Source organism: Nannobrachium achirus (assembly GCF_963921795.1).
Source record: "Nannobrachium achirus genome assembly, chromosome: 8".
Taxonomy (NCBI): domain Eukaryota; kingdom Metazoa; phylum Chordata; class Actinopteri; order Myctophiformes; family Myctophidae; genus Nannobrachium; species Nannobrachium achirus.
This window is the reverse complement of record NC_137817.1, coordinates 22,642,877-22,659,759: the sequence shown is the minus strand read 5'-3', so window position 1 is coordinate 22,659,759 and position 16,883 is coordinate 22,642,877. Positions and strand designations below refer to the sequence as shown.

Here is a 16,883-nt window from a genome sequence, read left to right as displayed (position 1 = left end):
AGTGAGAATAGGAGTACAGAAAACAAATAGGTGATAATAGGTTTCTTAATAAGGTAATATGCAAACAAACTGCTCATCCCTAGAGGCCTGCAAAATGCTGATCCAATCAGGACAGTGACAGAATAATCTTTGCAGACCCTGGGCCAAATTACAATCTTTCATTTTGGACCCTGACAAATTATCTAGTCAGCACCTTTGACCATTCTAATATGCATGGTATGGTCTCAATCATAGGGAAATGTAAGCATAACATTAGCAGATGCAAATAGCCCATTAAAACCGGGGGAAAATCTGTAATTTTAGATTTTTGCGTTGGATATTCAAAAATAGCAGATACACAAACTCACAGCGCGTCATTACATCTGCTATTTTTGAACATTGTTGAGAAATCTTGAAAGTGTGAGAGCTGCTGATTTAGACGGGAAGCTTTTAAAGCTATACTGTGTAAGTTGCTCAACTAGTGGTCAGAGCTGTATAGCAAACCGCGGTCGCATCCGCGTCTTTCGGCCGTTTTTCGCCGCAGACCGGGCCTCTCGCCACCGCTTCCGCCTGCAGCTCGCCGAGATCTATCTTTAGAGGGGTCCCTGGTTCCTGTGCGTTCAGGCATTCCGGAGAAACGGACTCCTTCACCCGAGTATGTTGTTGTTATGTTGAGGCAAGCTACTTCCTGAGAAGTCAGCAAGATGCGCCTGTGATTGGCCGGTAGTGTACCATGTGTTTATGATCGGCGATATGATTGGCCAACGTATACACATGATGCAGATGACGTCATTTTGCCGCGAAATTCTCCCTCACGGCACATAGAAAACATATAAAGAGAAGGCTTTAGAAGCTGAAATTAACAGAGTGGGGGTTCTAAAACTTTAGCGATTTAACAGTTCGGACAATTTTAAGATTTGTTTTATAAAAAAGGTTACATGGTATAACTTTAACTCTCCCTAGTAATTCATTTTCAATGATTATTTTGGACGCGCGGAGAAGTTGAAGCGCGGAGAGGAAAGCGGGCGCGGTCCCATGAAATTCTCACGCACGTGCTCGTTCTTGCATGCGCTCGCCCAATATCGCCCAGCATTTACTCGCGGAGCGATTGTGTTTGTGTCTGCAGCGCGGCACAGTCACTGCTGACCCAAGCGAGAACGCCCGCGTCAACCGCCCTAAGTCTGAAAGGCGCTTTAGAAGGCATTTGTAGAATCTGCCTCAGGTCTTAATGGGTTAGGGACACGAGGAAGGAAAAAGTGACCAGAATAAAGCTGAATGAACGTTTAATCTCAGTCCCAGAAACTCTCCTAAAGAGCTTGGTCTTTCACCTGTAGGGAGGTAATAGATCCACTGTGGCCCTGAAGCACAGCTACAGGGGCACAGGTACGAAGGCACCACACTCGGATGGTCTTGTCACAACTGCCCGCCGCGATCAGCGTGTTCTCGTAGCTGACCGCCAGGTCAGTGATCTCTGCAGAGTGTCCTCGTAGCGTCGAATGGAGACTTCCGTCAAACGAAGACCATATCTTCACCAAACAGTCATCCGAGCCCTGGAAACAAACACATATACACAAAATACATGGCAGTTATTGTTGCAGTGTTTTGGGAAATGTAGTTAACTTAAGGCATGTTTTCACTACAGTTCCGGAATTTTTCCTGCAAAATAATTAGCATAATGATTTTCAACTTGCCGGGAGTTTTGTTTTTTCACATAAGCAAAAATGCTGGCATAGCCATAAAATACCTCGTTTTCACTAAACCGTTGTCGCGGTATGAAAGTCGGTGTAGACTGTGTTGCCAGACTTTGCAAGAGAACTAAGCAACCAGGTGTACGAAAATAAGCCCCAAAAAGTGACATTATCTAAGCCACACGAGCACTTTAAAACTACACGCATCGCCACATCAGCTAATTTAAAATTACCGATCTACAAGATCACAACAAATAAAACGAAACCAGCAACTATCATATACAAGCAACTTTACGGAAATGAAGCCCAGAGTCGCTTATAATTAACAGACATGGCAACACTTGGACTGAAAGCCCTAAAAAAAAAGAAAGAAAAAAAAGAAAAACACTCTCCTGTCTCCCCAGTTCGGTGCGTTCACTGCGGTGGCATCGGTGCCTCTCTCTCTCTCTCTCTCACTCTGAACGCTACAAATGGATTTAACTAAACTAAATATTCTTCATGCTCAGCAACAACAACACATAAGGTCCGTTCAAAAAGGATCTAATGCAACGTGTTGCACCTGTGGCTGTGGGCTTTAGATTAGCTGTGGACTCGCACTCGCTCAGTCGCTCGCTGGAAGAGGTTCCAAAAGGAGCTACCGTTGAGAAATCATTGCACTTTTGCAGGCAGCCAGCTATGGTCACAATGCGACCCTACTCTTACTCTATAGCCTAAATAATTATATCCCTAATGCAAGGTGAAGCTGTATTTTATTTCTACTGTATATCCCATTCACATTCAGATCGTTTTCAATCCCAAATACAATGCTTTAACTGTTATTATTGGCTCCTTACGCACCTGCTTGTCAAAAAAACGTCAAAAATAACGGTATGCGTTTTCACAGAAGGGAAATTTGTATTCTCACGGTAATTTCACCAAAAATTACTAGGTATTTTGCCGTCAAATTTAGTCCCCCAAAACTCCCGGAACACAAATTAAGGGGACGTTTTCACATGGCGTGAATTTCAAAATTGCCGTCATTTTTTAAGAAACTTCCAGAAGTTTTGCTCAATGAAAACGGGGCTTTATTTTAGTCTAGCATACAAGTATAGTAGTGAACCCTGTTAGAAAGTAAAGATGGACAGTATGGCTATAACTTTTTGACTTCATAGAAAACATTTGTCACAATCAATGTCCCTTCTAGGGTCCTCCCTGGTTCCAGGCTCCTCTATTCCTTTTATATAAACAACAGCTCGTAGAAATACATTATGCTGCTCATAAGCTTTAAACCACTGCCAACTGTTAACCAAAAGCAAAGCTATACAGTACCGGTTTTGTACTCATCATAACAGCAAAATAATAAAAAAATTACCAAAATAATTTCCCCAAGCCCTGACTTACAGTGAAGATCCTGAGACCGGTGCGATCAAATGCAATACAGTACACTGCAGACAGATGCCCCAGGATCCGCCTGTGCAGCCGCATGTGCTGATAGTTGCTGACTGGGTTGATGGAGCTGAAGCGCTGAGTTCCTGTTAGCTCTCTCCCTCTGTGGACCTCCACTGTCAACAATGTACCAATGATCAGACTCCAAGCATAGGAAGCATCAAGACCGAGAACCTTATGAATACTGCATCATGTCGTTCCACAGCGGTATTACAGACTGCATGGAATCACTATTACAGACGGCATCAAGTGAACATGCCAGGCTGACCTGACAGCATATCAAAGAGATATTTTTAGGCAAACGTCTAGGGGCGGACACACACACACACACACACACACACACACACACACACACACACACACACACACACACACACACACACACACACACACACACACACACACACACACACACACACACACACACACACACACACACACACACACACACACACACACACACACACACACACACAGTCTTTGTAGTCTTGCACTACAAATTAAGAAAGACATTGGGCAGGTGAACAGTAAGTGAGGTTCATGGTGTGTGCTACACAGTAGGATGGTTCGTTTTCCACAATAATACAAATGTGATAGGATAGGTATAGTATATTCCAGAACCAATCTAAAGTAGTCATTTCAAATAACTTAACTGAGTAATGGATCACAATCAGTATCAGAATCCAGCCAGTTAGCAATGATGAGACTGAATGAACAAGTATTCAACAGAAAGACGTATGATGCAACACCATATCATGGTAACAACTCATAATCAGACAGAGGCTACTACCCTCTGGCTTACCCGACACAGCACATAAATAAGACATATAGCCAATTAAGACATTTAAACATAACCAAACAACAGCATAACAGTATAAAATGTACCACTAATCAGAGTTGAAGAACATCATGTATCCTTACCTTGCATAACCAAAATCCACTGTAGGCTCTGGTGGCCTTTTACAATTAATTGATTAATGCTGTCAGCGTCACTTATTTAAATTCCCACTTAAGCCTAATTCATGCTTCAGCGAAAGTGTCCACTCCTGTGACATGTCGCTCAATGAATGACATATTTTCATGTGTAAAATGGTGTCAAAAGCATAAATTAGGCTTTGTTCCGTGCTAAAACTGTACGCAGTTATAATACCGCTAGTGGTTTGAATTAAAGTATCTGGCAAATGTCTCTATGGTTAGTGAAGCAGTACCCACCTAGGTGTGGAGGGTACTTGCAGTTCAAAGGCCTCTCTGGTGGTCTGCCCCTATGAAGGGCTGCATATGATGAAGCTTTCAACCGCACACCATCACAGTCTGAAAGAAAATGAAAAGGCAGCAGGATTATTGAGCTGTTGATCAGCTATGTGGCACTACGGTTGATGAATAGTTTGAAGACTATTCCTAATTTTCTAATTTAAAAGCTCCAATATACACTCCTCTGTAGGCAAATGCTCAAATGACTGCATCACTACAACTATCCGTCTATGAATCCCAGGAATCTCAGCATGTAAGGTATGTAGTGTACGTATATCTGTCCTTCACATACAGCATCTCGAGAACCTTTCATCCGATAGACTTCACACTTAGTGGGTGTATTGTTGAGAACACAAGGAAGTGCAGTTTCGATCGGATGAGCAGTTCTCCAAAACCAACACGCTCTGAACAGGCTTTAAATGCGGTCATGCATTAGTAGTAGTACATAAACAAATATATAGCTCAGTTACCAACACTTTATTTTGCGTAGACTATGCCAAACAAATGATGACAAGGAATGTATGTAGAAAGTGATAACAAAAGGTCTATTCTACATCTTTTCATTAATGCAAACAACTTCTTTCTCCAAACAGACATTATGACTAAAACTGATTCAAACACTAATGACGGCTGTGTGCTATATAAGTCTTTGCTGCCCAATACATGAAAAGTGATTCATCAATAGTACCAGCTTCAGTGGCCTTGTGGTTAGAGTGTACACCCTGAGATTAGGAAGTCAGGGTTCAATACCTGTCATACAAAAGACTATTTAAAAAATAATAGTAGAGCCCAATGACTCCCTGCTTGGCCCTCAGCATTAAGGTTGGATTTTAGGTACGTCCCTCCCTGTGACATACTAGCACCATGTCCAGGGGGTGTAAGGGGGTGTACTTGTACATCAAGCTGCCTCACACTAAGGAAAGGAGACAAGCTCCCGGGACAACTCCCGACATATGGGCCACATGGCTACTTACTTAAACTGTGAGTGCTTCTGTATGAATAAAACTCAACATGCAGGAGGGTCATGAGATTCAATTAACAGTATCCTACCTGGACTAGGTATTGAATAAAAGTGGCCACTGATGTGTTTATATTTTACATAGTATGTGTATACAGTATGTCACAATCCATTCCACGCAAACAGAACCATGTCACGACATCTTCAAAATCAGATACCTTTTGCATTTCTAAGCATGGACTGCTTCCCGGATCCCAGGAGAGAATGAACGCCTGGGACACATGATGGCACTTCTCTGTCCAGAAGTGGACCAATCTGCTTACATATCTGGAGCAAATGGTCTGGTGCAATGTGTCTGTTGGCAGCCACCTTCCCAAGCAAGCAAAGTGAATGCAGCGTTAGTGATGTGCCAGTTGATGCAGTATATAAAGGTCCTACTGTTTTTCCGAGATATAAGGCTTATTACAATGTAATGTCATACGCATGCATGTCATTAAAAAAACAAGAATATTTCAGAGGAACTATGACTTTGCACAACGTGATAAGATGCTGAACATTTAGGTATGGTGTCTAGTCTACAGTCCATTTCATGGCATTGGCTGTCACCATGCACAGTACAGAGAATGAGTTCCAGTTGTAGGTTGGCACGTGCTGTATGTTACTAACAATCTGTATCTGCACCTATGTTACCCATATCATTTCTATACATTAATTTAATTTACTAGTAGTGATTCTGTGGTAGGCGATGAGCCTTTGAACTCATTCACCAGGATACTGTATTCCAAGAGGGCAGGGCTTGTTATGCAAACACATTCCTTATATGGGCCAATCACAACACAGGTCACATGTAAAATAACGCAGAGACAGCGTATCCGTCTCTCTGATTGGTCGGCAGAGCCATCTTGACGTTGCGAGAAGCCAAAGAACCCACCCTATCTGCAGTACAACACTTGGTCTAAATAATACAAAAGCTCTATCAAAATCGCTTTTCTATGTACAGATATACTCAGGATCTGGTGTGAGGGGAAAGGATCCACTGCACAGTATGTTAAACCGTGCCGATACAGCCCACAACACGAGAGTCCGATGACAGCGGATTAAAAAGGGAACAAAGACACAGTAAACAAGCGCTAAGCATGGTTCGATCTCCCCTGTCACAAGACAATAACAGATCGCAAACAATTGACTTTAAAGAGATGAAAATAGCTTACCAAATTTGCGTATGTTCTTGGGTGCTCATTTCCCTGCCAGTCCAATCTCCGAGGTAAAAGCTGTCGAAGCAAGACACTCGAGTTAGCCGAGTAATCGCAGCGACTGCGCAAAATAGTATAAGAGCTACAAATGAAGTTGGTAAAACGTGTGATGTCAAACAAGTGAGACGTTCAGAGAGGGGCATTAAAAGTCCACGGAGCCAAACAAGTTTATGCTCCCGACACACTCCGACCCCGGCGATACCTCTTCCACATAACATGAAGCTGACACGACAACAAGGGAATACACACCTGATATTCCTCTATTTCGCTTGCTAGAACCTGAAATAGATACCAAATAACGTTTTAGATTAGATGTTTTTTATTGATCCCGTCAACTAGTCCAAAGAATATGCGAAGCGCAAGACATTGTAGCCAGACTGACACGCCAGCTCACCTCAGCCGCTCTTCGACAGGGACCCGTTGTCAGAAAACGAGAGATCAAGTAATATAGCTCTGTGAACGAATATAGGGCAACATTATAAAAACACATGGATATCAATGAACCCGAGCCATGATATTAGCTGTAAACGGAGCTATCGTTTAGATAACTTGTGCGCCTTACCCGACTCAAGGAGCGAAATGTTCCGATTTTTGGCCATTGAATCGGCCGTGATTTGGTGGGCGAACGGAATTTCGTCTAACTTTATGACTCCGGTGATATATTTATTTAATTTCAGTTGCACAGCTGTGACCCCCTCCACGGTTGCTCCCGCTTTCTATTCAGCCTGTTTGCAGTCGCCATTGGAAGGATGAGGCCTCAGCGATACTCGCTACTTCCGCCACAGCAGAGGAAACAGGGGGTGGGGAAGAAGAAGAACGCTTTCTTCTCTCTCTCTCTGCTACAAACAAAGACAAAGCGAGCTGCTGTCTTTACATTTATTTTACCATTTTAGTCCGAGCGAGTCGATATGTTTTTTATTCGCTCGCTCTAAACTGTACACACCACATGCAAAAGATGTAGACGAAATATCCCCTTTTGTCCACCAAGGTCGAGCGATCTGTAGATGACGTAATACGTTATGATTGCCAGACAATGTTCTTTCTATCTATCCGACGGTATCCTAAAAGATACTTCTTATCGGCTGATGACAGATTAGGATATTTTCTATAAATGAATTAAATAGTTTACATTGTAAAGCGGGTCCAATAAAAAGGCGCTACACTGGCAACCAAACTCTCATGGAAATAATTGTGATGGTGCCTCATTACATTTAGAGAGAAGGCTAATACAGTGGTTTGTTTCGGGCACAGCAGGTGCTTTAAAGAACTTTTGTTCCAAATTCAAGCTAGGCGTGTATGAGCATTGAGCAATATCACGTGGGCAACATAGGGCCCGAGGGCCAGATCAGGCCCCTCGGCCGTCTCAATACGGCCCACGACTTCCTCAAAGGATAATATACAGTAATAATAATAACTAGAAATACTGTTCCTTCGAAACAGTGTGGGCTCGCTTCCAACCCAACAAATAGGATACTTTAAGCTACTGTAAGGTACAGTACCTTACAGTATTGTACTGTACCTTACTATACTGTACTGCACCTTACTGTACTGTACTGTACTGTACTGTACTGTACTGTAACCTACTGTACTTTACTGTACTCTACTGTACTCTACTGTACTGTACTTTACTGTATTCTACTGTAACTTACTGTACTTTACTGTACTCTACTGTACCTTACTGTACTGTACTGTACCTTACTGTACTATACTATACTGTACTCTACTGTACCGTACTGTACCTTACTGTACTGTACTCTACTGTACCTTACTATACTGTACTTTACTGTACTCTACTGTACTTTACTGTACTCCACTGTACCTTACTGTACTTTATTCTACTTTACTGTACTTTATTGTACTTTACTGTACTCTACTGTACCTTATTGTACTGTATTGTACTTTACTGTACCTTACTGTACTGTACTCTACTGTACCTTTCTGTACTGTACCTTTCTGTACCTTACTGTACTTTACTGTACTCTACTGAACCTTACTGTACTTTTACTGTACTCTACTGAACCTTACTGTACTGTACATATTCTATGTGTTCTAGATCTACATTTTTGATTCTGTGTTTGGGAACCAGCAACTGTCAAATGGACTCCAACTGTAGTGGAGTATATTGAGTGCATATACTGTAGGCTAACAATCCCAGATCACATCTGTCCTCCACTATGTCTATAACCAAGGCGTTCTTCTATGTGGCCACTCCAGACTGAGGAGTGGAGCATGGCTTTTATTGTGTTTGTGGATCTGACTTGGAAATGCATTGGTTTTGATATCTCCCTGACAACCAACAACAACCACTAATATGGCTGACTGTCCCTGCGGGCTCTAGGATATATGGCTATGGGATTTACATCCCATCGCCCGGACTTGATTCTTGATCACAGCTGTGTAATCAGTAGAGTGGAGAGGGACATTTATTTATAGTTTTAACTATAACTATAGTTTTATACATCACACAGCTTAGACATTTGGATCAAATCAGAGAGCAGACCTGTGTGAACGCAATGATATAGATAGCATATCTGAAGTGTGAACACTGCAGCCACAGCGCCTTAACATAAACATGGGTCTATTATCCTTCTCTCCACTCTGTCCCCACTCACTAAACCCATTGGAAATGCATTGGGTGCTTAAAGTTAAACATTTTTATTTTTTTATATTTATACTACAAAACATTTCAAAACCAAAAGTACAAGCACACGTGTCCTCAGTAAGCTGAACACATAAAAATTTGAATGGTGTTGAAAGGTGTAAGCGTTTAAGAGATGAAGCGCGCCAAAGTTTTGAGGAGATACTGACTGACTGATAGATAAATAAACTAGAAAATGTGCAATTTGGGAAATTGCGAGTGTGGTTGCTCGCCCCGCCCCCCTCCCACGAGTTTTGCAAGACGATTATGTTGTCACGTCGCTCCCGAGATCGTTTGTGTTTCGTTTTGAGAGGGTTGTTCCCCCTGAAAAACGCGTTTTGGCCTGAAACGGTTACGTTTTGTGCGTTTTTGGCGCCCCCTAAGGGTCGAAGTGGAAATGCTTTTGGGGATTTGTTGAATATCCCACCCGCAACTTGTGGTTTAAATTTGGTGTTGACTGGATGTTTCGTTTATGATTTATGTCTATTTTTGGCAAAACGGGCCCCTCTCGCTAACTTCGGAAGCGTGTTCCGGACGAACGGTATGGACTATCGAAATATCGCTTGAATATGTTTATCGCGTGGGTTCAGAGATCTTTTGTACCGATTTTTGTGACATTTGGAGTAAATATGTGGGAAAAGGAGCAAAAAGTGTGTTTTGAAGAGAATTCAAAATGGTGGAAAATCTATCCTGACGCAAATGGGCGTGGCCTATATGGGGAGATGCGTCATGACCCAAGGAATCCAGGGAAAAAATAATTTTTATTTTCCGACCTACGGTTCAAGAGTTACAGGCCGAAACGTAAGGTGGGCTGTTATAGCGCCACCATGAGGCCAAGTGATGTATTTATTTTTTCAATAATCCTTGCCATAATTATGAATCTCCTCTCCAAGTTTTGAAACTGTAGCTCCTATGGTTTGCGAGAGAAAAATATTTGAATGTGAGTTTTTGCATTTTCCCATTCAAGTCAATGGGGAAAATTAATTCACTAATAAATTCATATCAATTAAACGATACAACTTTTCTCTTAGCAAAATATAAGCACTCGATTCCCGATGAACCCGGTCGATTTGACATATGGCGCGAGTGTGTGGCGCAAAAACTGTGGGCTGTGAAACGCGCCGAAAAAAAGTTTATCTAGAAGAATAAAGAATAAAGAATAAAGTTTCCCTAGAACTATAGTGTGTTGCCCTGTAAGGGCAACCACACTAATAAATAAATAATGAAGATAACATACGTGTGCTCGCCTTCCAGGCGAGCCCACAATAATAAAATACATTTTACAATAATAAACTAGACTGCATTCTGTCGAGGTGCCAACTTGTGCCTTGTGCACTCGCAGAATTGCGATCTGTGTATGTAGGCTATGTGGGTGGGCACACTGTCGAGGTGCCAACTTGCTTCTTGTTAGTGTGGTCATAACCAGACTATAATCTACTTGTCCGACTTTCTTTCTTTCCATCTTTCCGGATAAACTTTATTTTGGCTCGCTACTCCTCCCACAGTTTTGGTGGCACACACTTGAGCTATACGTGTATGTCAAATCGACCAGCTTCATCGGGACTCGTCTGCTTGGAGCGTATAGCGTCATTATGACTATATAGTTACTATATAGTTAACTTTAATGTATTAGTGAATTCATTTTCTCCATCGACTTGAATGGGAAAATGCAAATTTAAACATTTCCCAAATATGAAGATGACTGACATCAGACCACAGATTAACACAGTCTGTCCATATATGGGCATTCCAAGATATGGGCTTAATATTGATGACATCAGGGATCTCATCTCCATATATGGGCATAAAAGGGACAAGGACAGAATTAATTTGCAAGTGTGTGGAAACCCCCCCATTATGACTATATAGTTACTATATAGTTTACTTTATATTAATGTATTAGTGAATTAATTTTCTCCATCGACTTGAATGGGAAAATGCAAATTTAAACGTTTCCCAAATATGAAGATGACTGACATCAGACCACAGATTAACACAGTCTGTCCATGGGCATTCCAAGATATGGGCAAGATATGGGCCAGATATGGGCCGCACAAATGTGATGTAAAAAATATATGTTTATTACATGCAAAGATGAACAACTACAATGCAACACTGACAAGGTGGTGCATTTCAGTCTGGAACTTTGGACAGCATATTGCATGCATGGCTGCAAATTACAAGTACCGTTTCAACCCCAGAAATTAATCAATACATAAAAATCTTTATACAAGAAAGGACTGAGTTACAGGGAGTGCTGGAAGATGTTAGTCTGGGGATGTTTCTATTCTGCTGCTTCATCATCTTTCTGCTCAGCTTCCATTACTTTCCTATCAGCTTCTTCCTCTACTGTTGCTGGGGCCTCCTGGAGGATGGAGAAAGAGTTGTCTTCACTTGAAAAATAAATAATTCTATAATACTAATAATTTAAAAATAAATGTTCATAGGACCACAATAATAAGTTCTTTTTTAACTTTGTGTTATCCTAAACATTTTAAATCAATATGTATTTGACACATATTTTTTGTTATGTCAAATAAATCAAACCAACTCTATATGAAAAGTTGTCAAAGGTTTAATATAACAATTGTTTGAATCTGTTGAATATTTTCAAGTAAAAACGCACAAGTCAAGTCACGACTCATGAGTCATTGGTGTTACAAGTCAAGTTGCAAGTCTTTTTTTATTTGATCACGTCAGTCCACACCTCAGGATACAAAATAACTACTAACCAACTCCACTCCAATTCCATGAATAAAAATAAATAAATAAATAAAGAAGTAGTTAAAATAGCCGATCTACAAGCTCGCTAGTTTGGGTCCCAGGCAAACGTTTAATCTCTCTTTTGGGTCTTGAACTTAAAAGTTTGGGAACCACTGGTCTAGAATAGTGGTTCTCAACAGTTTTGACTGTTGACCCCCCAAAAACACTTGGCCATGGTCCCTCCTTCATGACTCACCAAAAATATACATGCACTGAAAAAACAGGGGTTTTGATAAGAGGCAATATTATACTCAGAAGTCGAAATGTGGGTCGGAGAGGAAAATATATTATAGCCAGTGCCACTGACTACACGGCCCCGCAGTGTAGTCTTATCTTATGTTGAAAAACTCCTCTGATTCATCTAATAACTATCCAACTAGAGGTTTGCGTCTGCTCTGCCCGTTTACCAATCAGGGAGATTGGCCCATTTATAGTCTGGTTGGCTGAAATGTCATGTGAAGCTCAACAACCCACCAATCCTCAAGACTTTCAGACATACAGATTGACTACGGGCATAAATACAGTGCACACAGACATACATTTTTGTATGGTTTGTGTGGCCTATACTTATGCGCCAGCAGAGCGTGTCTTGACTCTTGTATATTATATCAGGCCACACTTGTTGACGGTGACCTAACAAAAATGCTGGTCCCTCATTGGCTGGTCCCTCAACCAATGTTTCCCCTTTTCAGAATTTTTTTGAGCGGTGCAAACCGCTCCTATGAACCGCTTTTTTACCAAAATTATGATGTCATTGATTGATTGATTGAAGAATTTATTAGAAGTTTGCAATAGAAAAAAGTACAGTTTCATGACTAATGATGATGACATGAGTTAGCTAGACCAATGGAACACTTCGATTCTGTTGATTTGTCCATGATGTCATAGGCACAGAGGCACCCGATTGGTTCACCCTGATTTAGAACGCGTTTAGGCCGCAGAAAATACGTCATAAAAAATGATGTCATAGGCACAGAGGTACCTGATTGGTTAACCCTTTAGGCCGGAGAAAATAAACATGGTGTCCAATCAAATGCTTACATGTGATTATTAATTGACCAAACTGAACAGACCAATGAATTTGAATTTAAAAATTGTATTAAATGAATATCACACACAAGCAGAGAAAATAACCACACTTTTAGACAGACTGTGGATAATTACACAGGTTATAAATGATAAGCGACTAATACAAGTTTAAAATACAAATAAACAGCTTTTGAAAAAAAAAATATGATGTCACTAATGATGATGACATGAGTTAGCTAGACCAATGAAACACTTCGATTCTGTTGATTTGTCCATGATGTCATAGGCACAGAGGCACCCGATTGGTTCACCCTGATTTAGAACGTGTTTAGGCCGGAGAAAATACGTCATAAAAAAGGATGGCACCCGATTGGTTCACCCTTTAGGCCATTGAATTTGAAGGATGGTGTGAGTCATGCTGGCACCCTTCGCGGCAGGAGGAAGCTGGTGCAATCGACCCCTTGGCTTGTCGGGACCCCTGCCTACTAACGGGGTGGCAGGCTATCACCTCAGACTAGAACCCGTACGGGGTGGCCGACACCAGCCCATTGACAAGAGAGAGGCCTTGATGTCCCTTTACTCTTTGATGGGGTGGCCAGTTGACTAAGAGTTTCCGTTCGGGCCTTCTCGATATTGTACAGATTTCCACGGGAAATCTGGGGGTGGCTGTTACAAAGACCCTCACTCACCTTCACGTCATGTGGCTAGTCGTTAGGTAGCCATAGTTACACGTTGAAGGTTGAATCTCCAGATATGGAGATAACCAACACATCCCTCCATATATGGAGATAACCGACGAATCTCACTAAGTCTGACCTCACAAGCCCCATATTTGGACACGAACAACATATAACTCCATATATAGAGACATAGCTGCTGACATCAGTATGACATCACACTGCTGACATCAGTATGACATCACACCGTACACAAATGACCCTTATATAAGACCGGCATTATCTACCGACAGATTGTGGAGATAAGCGACCAACGGTCGCTTATCTCCCGATTAGGGAGTCTTACTGGTATTAGATGAATATCACTAATAAGCGATAAAATAACCACACTTTTAGACAGACTGTGGATAATTTCACAGGTTATAAATGACAGGCAGCTAATACAAGTTTAAAATACAAATGAACGGACTTTGAAAAACTAAAATATTCATCTTCTGGCCTCTTCTCGCCTCTCTGGAGGCCTCTCTGGAGGTAAATAAGGTCCAATTGACCAAACTGAAAGACCATTGAATTTGAATTTCAAAATTGTATTAGATGAATATCACTCAATATCACTCATTGCTGGGAGGGTGTAGCATGTAGCATGCTGAGGAACACGTTATTCTTTCCACTCGCTGTTGAACAGGCACCCCAACTTATTGCAGCGGAGATCTCCCTTTTAAGTTATGTGAACACTTATCAGTGATAAATTGGTGCATTCATTGGAGCCAGAAAAAATAAATAAATCAGTTAATTAATTTAATTAATTTAATTAATTTCAGGACGAGATATAAGATATAGACAGAAAGTTGTTTACTTCAGTTCACATACTGAAGGATGAGTGCTATAAAATGCTTCAAGTTCAAACCTGCTCCACACACAGCACACAAAGGCCAGAGGAACCATGGGTGCAAAGGGAATATTACATATTTCTTAGTCAAATGAGCACAGCTCAGGCTGCTGTCATATAAAGCATGTTGTGTGCCAATAAAGGCATGATACTCGTGGCTATGCATCCCTGCTGGTGTACAGTAGATGCTTGGTTACAATGTTCTCTTTCAGAGATTACACTGCAGGGTTTCCCCCAGGAAAAAATGTGTAAGTACAAGATCGAGGGGCACATGCATGAACATAACATCAATATCTCAATAGTTATATGATATGACTTAGGTTCACACTTGTTTGATTGATTTGATTATATTTTAGGTGTAGCAACAGTGAAAAAGAAAAGAAAAGAAAAACAACAACATATTACACATCATTTTACTCTTATTTTGAAGGCTGACCAGAAGTCGAATGCTTACTTTCGCCTAACTTGGCAAAAGGATCACTGAAAATCATTGTTCGTTCAATGATATAATAATTTTGTAGACCCCCTTGAATACGAGATGGTTCATCTCAAATGGTAATTCCCAATAATTTCAATGAATAAACGGCCATCTGTAGTAACTGTTGTTTTGCATCTGACATAAGGAACCGCTTGTACATGCAGGAGAAGGGGAAATGTAAACTATATTGACCATATCATTACCTTTAATGACATTGATATCTTGGATGTAGATAACAATATGATAATGATTGTTCATGAAAACACATCTATATTTATCCATTTTGGTATATTATTAAGACTTTTAGTCTCGGCGGTGCAACTAAATTGATTGAATTGGTCTAACAGAATCCCTGCAATGGCAATCAGTAGGGAGTAAACATATCTCTTCAGCACAACCTGGGAACATTATTACATTTGGGGCCATTCTGACCAAACCAAATATCCAGATCTAACAGTGGATGATTTCTAAAAATCACAAACCAAAGCAACATTTGGAAGCTGCTGTATTGGAGAAGCCGGTTTCACTGTCCGAGCACAGCGGAAGTCTTGGCCGCTTACAATTCCTACTTGCAGTATGATCATCACTACAAAATGATATAGTTGTGTGGGAAAGTGTCAAGTCAAAGTGCATCAAGAAAAAAAGCATGGCACTTATGTTGGTTTCAGCCTTTCCAATGTCAACATGAGGTGGGGCTCAGTCCTGATTTCTCCACCAAGAAATTGTATTAAAAACAAATAGCATTTTAAAATAGTGACTACTTAGATTGGCTGAATGAGGAGCAGATGGTTTGAACGCCTTGCCTGGGTCTCTCGATCTTGTGCAGCCTGGATACAAAATTAACTTGAGCATTTCTCCCACTGGCATCATTATGTTTCCATTCAACACAAAAAAGCACATCAGGACAACAGAAATAAAATGCACAAGCCAAATGTTTTGTACAATTGTTCATTGAAGCCGTGCACATTTTCAAGAATGAATTCAATGAACAAATTTGGTCATCACCATAACATACTTTTTTTTTTTTTGCTTGTTTCGGCACACTTGACTCACAATTTTAATGTTATTTTAAATTGTAGGTTCAACACCCACCAGTGGACTTTGTATATTTATATGAAAGTGAGATTCTGGACACAATTCTACAACATTCAAATATGATATTTGAGAGCAATGAACTCTCATCCATTGGCTCTACATCATACATGGGCAACTGGCGGCCCGGGGGCCACATGCGGCCCCCACCTTCTCTTAATGCGGCCCGCAGGTTGATACTGGAATACTGGTACATTATTGATTTCAGCTGTTACATTCCAAACATGCAAACATCGTCCATATTAGTAGCCTAATGACAAGTATAAATGTTAGCCTTTTTTATGTCCAACGTATTTTCATTTAAGTTCATAAAGTTAACATGAGTATAACGCATTTTAAATTAAATCAAAATGTTACATTTCAGGATTCCAATTCAAAAATAACAAAAGATTATTCAGGATTCCAATTCAAAAAAATCAAAAATAGCAGATCTACAAGCTCAAAACGTGCCACGGTGCGACGCGCTTTGAGCTTGTAGATCGGCTATTTTTGATTCTTTTGTATGAGATATACTAGAATGACAAAGTAGGACGTAAGCAATATGCAATGTGGCCCTCTGGAGTGAAGGTGGAAATATAGTGGCCCTCACCATCATCAAAGTTGCCCACCTCTGCTCTACATGAATGTCCCCATTTCACTATCATAGTCTAGTCATAAGCCAAGGACATACAGTATAACTTGCACTGCTTGCTTACCTGAAGTTGACGTGGTTGGCACTGTATGCTCGTTGTGGCAGATCATGTCCGGTCCAATGGACAGCTTG

General features: G+C 40.9%; 1 protein-coding gene across 2 annotated transcripts in view; it reads right to left on the bottom strand.

The window, feature by feature from the left end:
• brwd1 (bromodomain and WD repeat domain containing 1) overlaps positions 1-7,261 on the bottom strand; it is a 44,642-nt gene extending 37,381 nt beyond the window's left edge. For both annotated transcript variants that reach the window (XM_080732105.1, XM_080732106.1), the window contains exons 1-8: positions 7,117-7,261; positions 6,949-7,007; positions 6,804-6,833; positions 6,513-6,572; positions 5,520-5,670; positions 4,305-4,403; positions 3,048-3,208; positions 1,308-1,529 (exon numbers count right to left, since the gene is read on the bottom strand). In XM_080732105.1, coding sequence (XP_080588231.1) covers positions 1,308-1,529; positions 3,048-3,208; positions 4,305-4,403; positions 5,520-5,670; positions 6,513-6,572; positions 6,804-6,833; positions 6,949-7,007; positions 7,117-7,153 — 819 coding nt within the window. In that variant the 5' untranslated portion in view covers positions 7,154-7,261. The remainder of the gene's footprint in view (positions 1-1,307; positions 1,530-3,047; positions 3,209-4,304; positions 4,404-5,519; positions 5,671-6,512; positions 6,573-6,803; positions 6,834-6,948; positions 7,008-7,116) is intronic.
• Positions 7,262-16,883: the final 9,622 nt, after the last annotated feature.